This window comes from Orycteropus afer, unplaced genomic scaffold, assembly GCF_000298275.1.
Source record: "Orycteropus afer afer isolate SDZICR_OR568_19922 unplaced genomic scaffold, OryAfe1.0 scaffold00456, whole genome shotgun sequence".
Lineage (NCBI taxonomy): Eukaryota > Metazoa > Chordata > Mammalia > Tubulidentata > Orycteropodidae > Orycteropus > Orycteropus afer.
The window spans coordinates 612,212-625,363 of NW_006922043.1; the positions used below are offsets into that span (position 1 = coordinate 612,212).

Here is a 13,152-nt window from a genome sequence, read left to right on the forward strand (position 1 = left end):
CAGGAAAGGCAGAGGATAAAACACGTTGTTCTTTTTAGCCCCTTTCCATTGAAAAAAAAAAAAAAAATCCAGAGCTAATCAAACACTGCGTAAGAAGGGCGTAGGCACCTGCTCTGTAAATGACAGCCCGAATCCTTGCTGCCTTAGGTCCAGTTCCCACTGACTGTAAGTTCTTGGCCAGGGTAGGGGTGGGAACTTCCCACTGCTCATTAGAATCCACGACCTGACCCCAGTCCCCGATATTCCTGGGAGATGGGGTATGGTGGCTGGGTTGACATGCATGACTGAAAGTAAGGGACACGGCACATTTATAACAATACAATACAAATATTTACTTAAAACTCACAACAACATAAGCACCTTTAATCCACCAGAAAGGCACATGTGGAATGACATGGACCATAGGAGGCTCTGGCCACGGCGGGGTGACCTTTACAAGGCTTTCCTCAGAACACTTTTTGAAGGTCAAGGGAAATAAACCTCTTCAAGTTGAATTTAAAAAATAATATCCAAATACTATGGCCCATCCCCACCCTACGCAAGCTATCTGCTGCAAATGAGCGGTCGAGCTTGGTGGCAGAAAGCATGGCCTGTGTTCTGTCCCTGTGGGGTGGGGTGTACGCAGAAGGGGGCCTGGAGAAGGAGGCACTTGGGGGGGCCGAGCGTGGCCCGAGGCTGTGGCACATCTAGGTCATGTGATCCGGCTCCTTGGGGCACGACTCTTCTCTTTGCCTTGGTTCTCTCTTGGTTTGGGGTCCAGCACTGAGGTGCCGAGACATGGCTGAAGTCAGGGCGGGGACGAGAAACCTTCACAGTCCGGGATGGGACTGCGCACAGGACGCTCACAAGCAGCGTACTGAGGTCATGAGGTTGCTCATTTGGGGCACTTGGCAGCTCCTAGCCCATGAAGCATGCTGGCCCTACTTCAAACCCAAATTTCTGTGACGCTTCACCGAAGTCATTGAACATGATATCCACGATGGGTACTTGCTCCACTTTGGGGGTGTCGAGCTCCAGCACAGTCTTTTGATAGCCTTTCCTTGTCTAGGGATAGGAAGAGACAGACACTGGTTAGGGGCAGCAGAAGGCTGGGTTAACCCGTCACCAAATGCACCACATGTGTCTCCAAATAAGGGTAGCCTCCCACCTCAGTGCACTTGACTCCTGCCCCTGGTGTGACCTGAGCTGCAGAACACATGCATTACCCCCCAGCCCCTTGGGAAAGCAGGAGGCAAATTCCCACACATGATCCCAAGGACACTTTGTAACTCTTCTACGTGGCCCAGGAATGAAGGATGTAGGGGTGAGCCTAAGAGCTACCACAGCATTCTCCCAGGCCTCCTATGCTAAGAGGAGCAGCTAATCCCACTCCATCCTGCCTACCCCCAGGCCAGTGTGGACATCTCCTACTTGAATATACTGTGGATTGCCAGAAGAATGAACAAATGCAAGCAGAATGCACCTTAGAAGTGAGGGTGGAAGGACTTCAGCTTGCTTACTTTGAACACATCATAGGAAAGACCAGTAGAAGGAGGGAGGCCACCCAGCCTCTGAGGCCACAGACCCCAATGCAGTCCTGACTTTGCAACTGACCAGCCACATGGCTGCGGTACAGATGCTGAACCTCTCCGGCCCATCTCCATTTGTAGAGTGGGATCGATGCAGAGTTGCCCTCCTAGGGGCTGTGCAGGTTGCTGCAGAGGACCTCGTAAAGGCCTGGAACCATGCATGGTCATGAGAAGCACCTAGTATATAGGTGAGCATTGTAATGTCACTCCTGCTCTGGGTTAGGCAGCCTCCAGGGTACCCATGCCTTGCTGTGGTGCCCACACTGTCCCAGTATGGGCTGTTGGGAAGGTGGGAAGTGCCATTGTCAAGATCAGGTTATAAAAGACCTGTGGCATTTGCCTTGAGTGCCCGCCTCACTCTCAGATCACTTGACCTGGGAGAGGCAACATCATGAGCAGACCTATGGAGAGGAGTACATAGGGAGAAACTGAAGATGCTACGTGAGGGCTCCATCTTAAACAGACTCTCATCCCAGTCAGATGATGACAGGACTAGTGACCTCCTAAGGCTCTAGGCCAGAACCTTCAGCCAACCTCCCAGACTCCTGACCCACAGAAATCCATTGAGATAGTATTTGTTATTTTGAGCTGCTAAATGCTCAGGTACTTGGTGGGTGGTGAAAATGCTAACACACTTGGCTCTAACTGAAAGGTTGGTGGTTCAAGTCTACCCAAAGGTGCTTCAGAAGAAAGGCCTGGTGATCTACTTATAGAGTGGTTCTAATCTGACACATATGGTGTCATCATGAGTTGGAGTCAATTTGACAGCAACTGGTTTACTGGCTTTGTTATACAGCAATAGATAACCAATACATTCCTTTCAAAGGAGTCCTGGTGACAAAATCATTAAGTGTGTGGCTGCTAACCAAAGGGTTGGTGCTTTGAACTCACGCAGCTGTTCCATAGGAGAAAGGCCTGGCAATCTGCTCCCATAAAGATTACAGCCAAGGAAACCCTATGGGGCAGTTCTACACTGTCATGTGGGGTCACTATGATTTGGAATCAACTCAATGGCACCCAACAACACTTTCTCTTTGACTCAAGTGTAAAATGGTTTTCTCAAGTGTAAAAGTGTAAAAGTGTTTTCTCAAGTGTAAAATGGGTATACTGACTTCCTAGAGGTGGGTGTGTGAATGAAGTGAAACCTTCTCTGACCAGAGGAAAGCCTGTAGGTAAGAGCATTGAGGAGCCACCTGTATGACTGCTGGCTCCTCAACTTCATCTCCTTCAGGGCAAATAGGAATTCTCTAGGGAAACAGTGCAGAGTTCACCCCTGAGGTTTTTCTTGAACAAGTTGAGGGTGGTATTCAGGATCTGCCTTTATTATTATTATTATTATTGTGACTTGGGTGAAAGTTTACAGAGCAAATCAGTTTTCCATTCAACAATTCACACACATTTTGTTTCATGTCATTGACTGCAATCCCCTCAATGTAACATCACTCCTCCCACATCCTCCCTGTTTCTCATTTCCATTCCTTCTCTCCTATTCCCTCCTGCCTTCTGAACTTTGTTCTTGGGCAAATTCTGCCCTTTGGATCTCCTATGGTTGACTGTTCTAAGGAGCATCTGCCTTTCTAGAGTTATTGTCCACCTTGTAGACCTGCTTACTGCTTAACTGAAAATTCAGCTAACAGAGTGAGTTCAGTTCCAGGTCTGAAGGGTGACCAAGGGCCATAGTCTCAGGGGTTCTACTAGTTTCTATACCATCAGTGAGCCAGAATCTGCTCACTGATGGTTGGAAACTCAGATGACTCTGATATGCAGGGCTCGTGGGCTACCCTTTGAGAAACAGCCTTGAAGGACCTGCTTAAGGCGGCCTGGAGACATTAAGCCAACCCATAGGACAGCAAAGGAAGGCCGTAAGTCTCTACTTCCAGGCGGCTGTGGGGTAAGGATGGAGTACAGTTGGGAAAGCACAGGTGGGCAGGGGGGCAGCTACCTCCTCAAGCGTTCCTTGACCAAACCAGCGAGGAGGAGCCAGTGGCCACCTCAGTCCACTGAAGCACCATCCCTCTGGGTACCCCCTGCTTCCCTTGGTGCAGCCCATCACAGTGCAGAGGACGATGTGAGGCTGCTGTCCTGGCCTCCATTGGAAGGGCAGTGAATGGAAGGGCAGTGCTGTCATGGGAGCCAAGCAGCCTAAGCCTCCCCAAGCCAGGGGCCCTTGGGCAGGGCAGTACCAACCCCTCTGCTATGCATTGTGCCCCCCCAAGATATATGTCAACTTGGCTAGGATATGATTCTCAGTATTATGCAATTATTCTCCATTTTGTGACCTGATGTAGTTATCTATGTGTTGTAAATCCTCACTTCCATGATGTTAATGAAGTAGGATTATTTGTTGTTGTTGTTAAATGCTATAGTAGTTAAGGTTGTCTACTTGGCTAGGTTGCACTTTTGAGTTGCTTGGCATCTGGGTGTAGTCATTCCCCATAATGAGATTGGATGTGTTGTAATCACCTCTATGGTAGAATCTGCTATGAGCAGCTAATCAGGTGAAGGGGAGTTGCCTTCAGAGTGTGGCCTGCTTCAGGGTATGGCCTGCATTGGTGTATGTAGGAGAAGCTTCAGAAAAGGTCTCTACCTTTTTGCTTATTTTGGGATCCTGCATTTGGCCCATCATAATCTCCAGTTCCTGGAGTTGAACCAGTGACCTGATGCGTCACCTGCCAATCATGGGATTGTTGCCTTTGCAGTCTGTGAGCCAACAATCTGACATTTTGCTTGCCAATCTTGGATTCCTCAGCCTCAGCAGTCACCAGCTGCTTGAGTCAGGAGAAGCCTCCACTTTGCTGTGCCTGGAAGGCAGAGCTGAAGCCCAAGGTCAAGGGGCCTCCACCCAGAATCCAGAGAGAGAAAATTTTCCCTTAAAGCCTGCGCTCTGAACTCGGACTTCTAGCCTAGTCTTTTGTTGTTGTTGTTGTTGTTATGTGCCATGGAGTCGGACCTGACTCATAGCGACCCCTCCTTGGGTTTCCAAGGCAGTATCACTATGGAAGTAGATTGCCCCATCTTCCTTCCGAGGAGTGGCTGGTGGGTTTGAACCGCCGGCCTTCTGGATAGCAGTCAGGTGCCTTAGGCACTACACTACCAGAGGTCCCAGTCTTGAATTCACACTTCTATCCACCTAAACTGTAAGAGAATAAATTTGTTATAGCCACCCACTTGTGATATTTCTGTTATAGCAGCACTAGAGAACTAAGACAGGTGCCATAGAGTTGGTTCCTACTCACAGGGACCCCGTGTACAACAGAATGAAACAATGTCCACTCCTGTGTCATCCTCACAATACTTGCTATGCCTGAGCCCACTGTTGCAGCCATTATACCAATTCATCTCATTGAAGGTCTTCCTCTTTTTCACTGATCCTCTATTTTACCAAGCATGATGTCCTTGTTCAGTGATTGGTTCCTCCTGATAACATAAGTAAACTCTAAGAGATGAAGTCCGACCATTCTTGCTTCTAAGGAGCATTCTGACTGTTCATCTTCACAGAAAGATTTGTTCTTCTGGTGGTCCAGGTATTTTTAGTATTCTTTGCCAAAGCCACACAATCAAATGCATCAATTCTTCTGTGACCTTCCTTATTCATTGTCTAGCTTTCACGTGTAAATGAGGCTACTGAAAACACCATGGCTTAGGGCAGGCGCAACTTAGTCTTCAAAAAGAACTTTTTGCTCTTTAACACTTTAAAGATGTCTTTTGCAGTAGATTTGCCCAGTGCCATACACTATTTGATTTCTTATCTGCTGCTGCTATGGGCATTGATTACGGATCCAAGTAAAATGAAATCCCCAACAATTTCAATCTTTTCTCCATTCATCATGATGTTACTTATTGGTTCAGTTGTGAGGACTTTTTTGTTGTTATGTTGAGGTGTAATTCATATTAAAGGCTATAATCTTTGATCTTCATCAGTAAGTGCTTCCAGGCATCTTCACTTTCAGCAAACAAGATTGTGTCATCTGCATATTGCAGCTTGTTAATGAGTCTTCCTCCAATCCTGATGCTGCACTCTTCTTCATATAGTCCAGGTTCTCTGATTATTTGCTTAGCATACAGATGGAACAAATATGGTGAAAGAATTCAACACTGATGCATACCTTTCTTGATAGTAAACCATGCAGTACCCCCTTGTTCTGTTCAAATGACTGTCTCTTAGTCTATGTACAGGTAGGTTCTTCACGAGCACAAGTAAGTGTTCTATAATTACATTCTTCCCAATGTTACCCATAATTGGTTATGATCCACACAGTCAACTGCCATTTTATAATCAATAACCATAGGTAAACATCTTTCTGGTATTCTCTGCTTTCAGCCAAATCCATCAGATAGATATCAGCAATTACGTCCCTCATACCACACCCTCTTCTGAATCTGGCTTGGATTTCTGGTACTTCCTGACTATATACTGCTGCAACCATTTTTAAATTATTTTCAGCAAAATTTCACTTGTGTATGATATTAAGGACTAATGAGGCAAGATTGGAGGCAGTTATGTTAATGAAGCAAGACATAATCTATAGGATTGGTTTTTATCAAGAGTCAATCTCTTTTGAGAAATAAAATAGATTAAACAAGCAAGCAGAGATCAAAGGGACCTCCTACCATTGAGATAGAAGACCCAGGAGTGAAGTGCATCCTTTGGACCAGTGATCCCTGTGCTGAGAACCTCCTAGACCTAGGGGAAGACTGATGCCAAGATTCATGTAGATCTCCAAGGAATACTAGGCCCACAGATGGTGAAAGAAGACAAGGACCTTCCCCAGAGCTGACAGAGAAAGAAAGCCTTCCCCTAACTGGCACCCTAACTTGAACTTCTACCTTCCTAAACTGTGAGAAAATGAATCTCTGTTTATTAAAGCCATCCACTTGTGGTATTTCTGTTACCACATAACTAAGATACCCTCTTTGCCCAGAGGGAGATGGGTAAACGGCTTAGTGTACAGCCCTCATCTCCCTTCCCCACCCCGGGACAGTGACATTTGCTGGGCTGCAGGGTGGCTCCTAGATTCATTGGGTCCGCTGCTCTGAATATCAGAGCATTCCGAACAACGTATCTAAAGCCAGGCAGCACATACAGGCAGTGCCCCTGCCACTATTCCAGAGGCATAAATAACCATTATGGGGCGCAACCGCCCCCAGGGGCTCATAAAGCTGCACAAACACCAGGATTTATGGGGCATGGGTTTCAGGCCTTCTTGCCTAGAGATTTGTGCCTCTCTATGGGCCAGGCCCTGCTCTGCACCGTCCATCAGCCAGGGGTGCTATGCCCACACGTCCCACGTTTTTTGGCTATTATTTCAACATGAATCAAGTTGGCCTCTGAGTCACAGCCAACCAGCCCCCTCCAGTATGCCCCAGGCACTGGCCTCCACCATTAAATGGGAGGACAGTGGCTTTTCAAAATTGGTGGCTGGACTTGCCAGGGTTTAGGGTAAGTGGAGCTGCCCCACACCTGGCTGACTTACTGCCAGCCACTCCCCATAACACCCCATCTCCTAGCCTCCATGTGGTACCCACACTCAGCCTTTTCTGGCCCCCCTGCCTGGCTGCTGGCAGAGTCTGTTCCTTCCCTCAGTGGTCGTCCTCCCACCTCTTCAAGGTTGGCATCTTTTCCTTCTGGAATAAAAATGTCATGAAGCGAGGGCTACCAGTCCTTCTCTTGACCTTAAGTCTAACTGGGTATTCCAGGGACCCCTTATCTTGCTACTATGACAAGAGATGCTCAAAGGATAACCGTGCAGCTAGAAATAATTGCTATAGGGATTCAGGCAAAAGAGTGAGATGATTTTTCTTCTTTAAGATGGAATAACAATGATCAAAAAGGAGGAGGACTGGGCAGTGTTTTGCTCTGTTACATGTGAGGTCACCATGAGTTGGAGCCAATGGCAACTAACAGTGACACCACGTTCCCAGAAACATCTCCAACCTTAGCTCTGGTCATTCCCATATCAACCCACAGGACAGGGAACCCACACATTCTGAAATGGACCAATGTGTCTTTAATTTCATGCCCCACGCAGGCACAGGGTAGGGACCCAGGTCACCAGGCCTCTACTGGCTCCCATTTCCTTTCCTGACCCTGACACTAGGAAAGGTTCCTGAACTCTGGCTGAGTGCACGGATCTCATGTCTCTGCTCTCACCAGGCTGCCAGAGTCAGCTACACTCTGACCATACTCTGGGGCAGAAGCCTCCTTGAGGGCCCTCACTGTACCCCCAGGGTGGAGCTCAGAGCCCAGCACACACTAGGTGCTCAGTCAATAAATGTTGAGTGGATGCATGACTGACAAGGAGCACACACAGATGGAGTCCTCCCAGGGTCCCTAGTGGCAGACTTGTCCCATGCACACTCACCGCACAGCCATCTACCAGGGCACGGATGTAGGGGCTGTTGTCATAAGACATCTCCTCATCATTGGAGCCCAGGAAACGGATGGCTTTGTCGTAGCTTCCCGTGGTGGCATCCTGCCAGGCGACTGACTGGTAGCAGTTGTAGGTGACATTTTGGTGGGCGGAGGCACTGAGCAGCCGCAGGAAGGTCATCTGCACCACACCCACAGGGTTGCCTTCGGCATCCACATAGGAGAGCTGCAAGGGGATGGGTGGGGCTCAGCAGAGAAGGATGTACCCACTTGGCAACAAAACCCACATACACAATGGCCTGGCAACACAGCATTGCTGCCGCCCTAGTCTGCAGCTCTTAGAAACTAAGTGAACCGTAGCCCAGTTCTTTCAGAAATTTAAATCCACCCACTCCTTTGCCTGGCTAGTTCATTCTCTAGGTCTCAGCAGATGTGCCACCTCCTCAAAGAAGCCTACTCTGATCCCACTCCACCTGGGTCAGGTGCTCTTACAGCTGACCTTTGGCCCACAGTGTCCACCTGCACCACCTGGGCTCATCAAAGTACTGTCTTCTTACTCTGCCCACCACTGGACCATAGTGCCCAACACTGGGGCAGCCTCAGCAGGAGCTGATGAAGACTGGCTGTATGGATGAATTGCTTCCTCCCAGGCAGAGGTTCAGAAGCTCTTTCTCCAGTGCCCATCTCTGGGCATCCATATGGTCACCCTTCCTTCACAGATACTACAGACCTCCTCCCTCTGCCCCCAGAATGTACTGTCAGTCTCTAGTGTCCCATTAACCTTTTGCCCACTGCTAAGTGGTGGGCACACCCCCGCTGAGCCAGGGTTCCTGGAGGGCAGGGGCCCCAGTCTGCGTTTGTTGAATGAGCAGAGAACCATCCACTGACTTAAGACTGGCCTGCCACCCTTGAAACAGGGTCTCCTCACCCCATGGACCACTGGGTCAGGATGCCAGAGCAGGAAGTGGGCTTGACTTTCCTCCAGGGGATGGATGAATGGATGGACAGATAGGGGTGTGGAATCCATCAAGTGGGGATTGGTTCCAGGGGTCAAGGAAGAGAAGGAGGCCTCATGCCCCATCCATGGGCAGCACTGGGGTATAGTGGGGAGCAGGAAGGGGATGGATACATCTGACACCCCATTTTCCATATAATCAGAGAGTGCTAAGGGTCACAGAGCCAAGCCTGGGGCCATGCCCCTTCCCACAGGGCAGTGAGGATACAGCCCTTCCCAAAGCTACCTGCAGACTCCACTTATGTCAGACCTGGAGAAGAAAAATTGAGTACCAACCGGAATCCAGGTCCTGCTAGGCGCTCCTCCGGAGGGGAAGTGACTGACTCAGGGGGACATGCACAGAAAGGCCAGTGGGTGCAGGACACAGAAGGACCTGGAGTTGAAGGCTGGCAAAGCATCTAGGCCCCGTGGGACCTGAAGGGGGCTCTGCAGTGTCGTCCCGATGGGTCATGTCTGGGCCATAGCTGGAACCTTCCTCCACCTCCTCCCCCCTTCATGAATATCATGGAGAACCAGGGCCATGAGTGAGTAGACAAGGCCACAGATAAGTTGACATGTCCCTGAACCATCCCTTCACCTCCCTCCTCTGCCAACTGCTATATACAACAGGCCCAAAGCAAGAGGCAGACCTTGGGGGCTGCTGGTAGAAAAGAGTTCCATAACCATCTTCCCAGATGAGTAAAAGTGGGTTTAAGGTGTAAGTTTGCTCTCTCCACAGGGGAGAAGGCAGGGCCAAGTGCCAGCGGTAACCACAAACACACACAAAAACAGTTGCTATCGAGTCAACCCTAACTTGTGGTGACAGAGTAAAACTGTGCTTCCTGATGTTCCCAATGGTTAATTTTTCAGAAGTTGGCCACTAGGCCTTTCTTCCAAGCTTCCTGTGGGTGGATTTGAACCACCAACCTTTCAGTTAGCAGCTGAGCATGTTAACTGTTTACACCACTCAGGGACTCCTTGCGGCAGTAGCCACAAGGACGGCAGAGAGGAGCCTGCCACCTGCCTGCAATAGGAAGCTCTCCTCTTCTCTGTGGTTCCTTCCCCCACCTAACCATCATACTCGGGCTCTCTTTCCTGAGGGTCCACTTCAGGTCCTTCTGTGTCCAGGGGCTCTTTTCTGAAGACAGCACAATAAGGTGGAGAAGGGGAAGCCAGCAGGAGGAAAAGAATAGGGAGTCTGAAGTCCACAGTGGAAAATAATAAAGAAGCATCCGAGACGTGGCCAGGTGAGCACAGCCCTCACAGGACTGGGATGGAGCTGCTGTGACCAGCAGTCTGTGCCGAGGACAAAGGACATTCTTGTCAGCCACAAGGTGCCTCGGGTTAGGGGACAGGGGTGTCAGAGCTATACAAAGACATAGGCTGGCTAGGGGCTACTTGGAGTTCTGGGGTGAAGCACAGTGCCTGAGTCATGTTGGAGACATGGCTCTGCACATGCAGGGAGGCTGGAGCTGGGCCAGGTGAGCACTAGATCAAGGACTGTGTGGGTTCAGGGGTCACAGTGCCAGGCACCAACTTCTGAGTGAGAAAGAGCCACCTTCTAGGGCCCTTAGTGGCAGGTAGACTAGAAGGGAAAGTAAATATAAGGCAGAAAGTAGGGCATCTCAGGGGCACATGAAGCCCGTCTGTATTCCTGAAGCTCTGCCCTGACATGGCTGGAAGGGGAGCATGGAACTTCATGCTCAATCAAGGAAGGAACTAGATCAAACTCTGGAGGTGTCGGGGAAGAATGCTCAATGGTGCAGAAGTAGCCACTGGCTTCCTATATATAGCCCCAAATAAGCTTTAGTGCCCTGGATCCTGATGCTGGCCAAACATAGGCCATTTGCATCCTACGTGGGTCTTCCAAGGGATGCCAGTGTCTCTTCATTTTGAGATGGATTAGGATAGGACTGGCTCCATGAACATTGGACCTGGAGTTTACATGCAGGAGTGTGGCCAGATGTAGGCCAGGAGCAATGGCCAGAAAGGATCCTAAAGACCCAGCTGGCCCACCACCCACTGGGGCTTGGCACAACAAGGCCCTCCCACTCCTGGCTTCTGATCTTCGTTCCTGGGTGGCCAACATACTGTGGTGTGGTTTCTACCCCCAGCTAGGGCTCTGGACTCCCAAGATGCCAGCCCTACATCCTACATCTACACAGAAAACTGTCGACCTACTCTTGGGTGAAAATAACTCTCATGGGGGCCATAGGGATGGGTGAGAGGAAAGGACTGTCCAAGTCCTGCTGTCATCAGGCTGGCGTGAAGGAAGGGCAAGAGTGGGTGCGGCACATGGCGATGAGTGCCATGCAGAGCTGAGCCAGGCTGAGCTGCAAGCAGGCAGTGCCCGGTGGCCACTTACCAGGGACCCGCGCTTGTACTGACTATACCAGGTGGAGGGCCGCTCTTTGGGCCAGCGGGCCATTTTACTCTGCAAGATAGGAGATGGGCGGGTTTAAAGCGACAACCGCCAAGAAGGGTGAGGTGTCTTACCAGTTTACCACGCTTGAATTCACTGAACCAGGAACCCGGGTTTTCTTTGGGCCAAGAAGTGATTCTGGCCTAAATATCAAGAGAGTAGGCAGAGAGAGAGAGAGAGAGAGAAACAGAAAACAAAAGGGTTAATCCTCCTGTCTTCTGCACACACGGTTCTCCTAGGTCCTGTCTGCCTCCCCCATTGGGAGAGGATGCTGACAGATGGGCTTAGATGCAGCATCTCTACCTGTGAAGGCCAGGGCCTCCAGGACCAAGACTGCAGTGAGTTGGAGGAGCCAGGCTTTCTGTATCCTATCAGTTTCCATAGCTTACCCCTATCCTATTGACTTGTGCAAATCTAGTGTCTGCAACAGTGCTTGCCACTGAATAAATATTCAGAAACACTGTGGAGTGGATCAGTTAATGAAAACATGAATGAATGGACTCTCAGAAACCACAATAAAGATGATAACGATAGCAAGAGCCAACAGTGATGGCTAGGCGAGGGGATGTGCCAGCATTCTGTTGGATCCTAATGACCTGTGGGGTGTGGCTCCTCTCCATGACCTCCATCAGGGACTGCAGTGGGCAGGGATGCTGCCAGGGCCTCCTGGGCTGCTACAGATATGGCAGACTAACTCTCTGAATGCATGAGTGGGTGTATGTGAGAATGTGTATGAGTGAGAGTGAGGCTGTGTGATGTAAGTATGAGTATATGAGTGTGTGATGTGTGACAGTGTACATGTGAGTAAATGATGTATGTTAGTGCATTGTGTTGAGTGTACACACGAGTGTATGTGAGTGTGAGAGTGAGTATATATACATGAGTGTATATGGGTGTATGAGTATGTGTAAAAGAGTGAGAGTGAGTGTTAGTACACTGTGTTGGATGAGTGTATATATATATATGTATATAAGTGTGTGTGGAAATGAGTGAGTGTGTATTAGTGTGACAGTGTATGAGTGTTGAGTGTATGAGTGCATGAGAGAATGTGAGAGTGAGTGTGTGTGAATGATAGAGTGTGAGTGTATGAACATGTTATGATTGTGTATGAGTGTTGAGTGTGTATGAGTGTGTGTGTGAGTGTATGAGTGTTGAATGAGTGTATATATGTGTGTGAGTGTGTGAGAGTGAATGTGTGTGTGAGTATACGCATATGTGATTATGTGTGTGTGTGAGAGTGACAATAATTGTGTGTGAGCGAAAGCATGTGTAAGTATGAGAGAGTATGTGTGGTGGTGGGTTGTTCTCTTTGGGACTGAGAACCAGGGACTGGTGGGCAAGTCACAAATGGTCTATGTTGACGGTGACAACAAGTCACTGAAAAGCATTCACACGAGGCAGACACCACTTCAGCAGGAACACTGGCTCTGACCCTCGGAGGACCTCTTCTTGTGTGGGGTCTGGCTTCTGCAGTGGCCAAGCCCACAGGATTCTGGACAGCCCAGCACAGAAATGCTGTGGAATGGATGAATGGACAAATGAGTGAGTGGGTGGGTGAGTGGGAGAGTGAATGGGTGGGTGGGAGGGTAAGTGAGTGGGTAGGTGAGCAGGTGAGTGAGTGGGTGGATGGGTGCGTGAGTGAGTGGGTAGGTGACTGGGTGGCTGGGTAGGTGAGTGAGTGAAAGGGCAGATGGGTGGCTCCTTCCTCTAGGAAGAAGTCTCCATTGCTGGCTGCTCGTGGATGCATCTGGGCAGGGGCAGAGACCCTGGAGAGGACTGAAAGGGACCATAGGGCCAC

The 13,152-nt window shown here is 49.5% G+C and overlaps 1 protein-coding gene across 1 annotated transcript in view; it reads right to left on the reverse strand.

Annotated features, from left to right (window-relative positions):
• Positions 1 to 897: 897 nt before the first annotated feature.
• Positions 898 to 13,152, reverse strand: part of COL5A1 (collagen type V alpha 1 chain) — a 195,452-nt gene continuing 183,197 nt past the window's right edge. The window contains exons 64-66 of the mRNA XM_007954294.1: positions 11,298 to 11,366; positions 7,931 to 8,164; positions 898 to 1,044 (exon numbers count right to left, since the gene is read on the reverse strand). Coding sequence (XP_007952485.1) covers positions 898 to 1,044; positions 7,931 to 8,164; positions 11,298 to 11,366 — 450 coding nt within the window. The remainder of the gene's footprint in view (positions 1,045 to 7,930; positions 8,165 to 11,297; positions 11,367 to 13,152) is intronic.